This window comes from Tupaia chinensis, unplaced genomic scaffold, assembly GCF_000334495.1.
Source record: "Tupaia chinensis unplaced genomic scaffold, TupChi_1.0 Scaffold000330_1, whole genome shotgun sequence".
NCBI classification, from domain to species: domain Eukaryota; kingdom Metazoa; phylum Chordata; class Mammalia; order Scandentia; family Tupaiidae; genus Tupaia; species Tupaia belangeri.
The window spans coordinates 2,211,470-2,212,661 of NW_006159824.1; the positions used below are offsets into that span (position 1 = coordinate 2,211,470).

Consider the following 1,192-nt stretch of genomic DNA (forward strand, 5'->3'; position numbering starts at 1 on the left):
ATTCCTGCCCTCCAGCATTGAACTGAATGAGCCTCCTCTCGTACACACGGCAGCCAGCCTCTTTAAGGAGATGTGTTACCGATACCGGGAAGACCTGATGGCAGGCATTATCGTTGCAGGCTGGGATCCTCAAGAAGGAGGGCAGGTCAGACCGTCCCCCTTGCCAGAGCATGGGAGCCATGCCCTTGGCCCTCTTCCCATCCCAGCCATTTTCGATTTCTCTTTCCAGACTCTACCTCACTGTTAACTCTCTCCAGAGCATTATGACAATGGACAAATGAATATACATGTGGTGGAGGGAGGCTACAAATGGTGACTCTTCTTCCTCCATCTGGCAGGTGTACTCAGTGCCTATGGGGGGTATGATGGTAAGGCAGTCCTTTGCCATTGGAGGCTCCGGGAGTTCGTATATTTATGGTTATGTCGATGCTACCTACCGAGAAGGCATGACTAAGGAAGAGTGTCTGCAATTCACTGCCAATGGTGAGAACTTGGACTTCTGAACCTGTGAACTTCTACTACCACCACCCGCACCCCCCAAGCCAGGCCAGCATCCCTCATTCCTTACAGTGATTCCAACTGACCTTAAACCCAATTTTCTCCTTTTATCCACAGCTCTTGCTTTGGCCATGGAGCGAGATGGCTCTAGTGGAGGGGTAATCCGCTTGGCAGCCATTGCAGAATCAGGGGTAGAGCGGCAGGTACTTCTGGGAGACCAGATACCCAAATTCACCATTGCCACTTTACCACCCCCTTGAATCCTGTAATTCCAGGAAGCAATAAGAGACGCCTCATACCAACGCAAAATTTAATAAAATTTGTCGAAGGGAATCTTTGTGCTTTAGTGTTCTGTTTTGTTTTGTTTTGTTTTGTTTTTAAGAAGTACTTAATTTAATTATTATTACTATTATTATTTTAAATTTGCTATATAGAGCATGCATACTCATCAGAGAGAGAATGAGAAAGCAAACCACTAGGTCCAGGACTTAAACCATAGTTGGCCACATGGGAGTCCAGCACCTTAATTACCATGCCACCTGCTGGCCCCCAAAGGATTCTTTTCTTGACTTGAAGCATGAACTTGTCTGACCCACTCCTGTTTGTGCAAACTAACACATTGAGCTAGGAGGGAGCTACAGAGGAGATAAAGGAAGTTTTTGAATGCTACATTCCTCACTAGCCCTTTACGTGG

General features: G+C 46.7%; 1 protein-coding gene across 1 annotated transcript in view; it reads left to right on the forward strand.

The window, feature by feature from the left end:
- The window catches only part of PSMB6 (proteasome 20S subunit beta 6), a 2,070-nt gene extending 1,239 nt beyond the window's left edge, over positions 1-831 (forward strand). Inside the window, exons 4-6 of the mRNA XM_006151858.3 lie at positions 16-145; positions 339-483; positions 616-831. Of these exons, the coding sequence (XP_006151920.1) occupies positions 16-145; positions 339-483; positions 616-758 (418 nt within the window). The 3' untranslated portion in view covers positions 759-831. The remainder of the gene's footprint in view (positions 1-15; positions 146-338; positions 484-615) is intronic.
- The last annotated feature ends 361 nt before the right edge of the window (positions 832-1,192 follow it).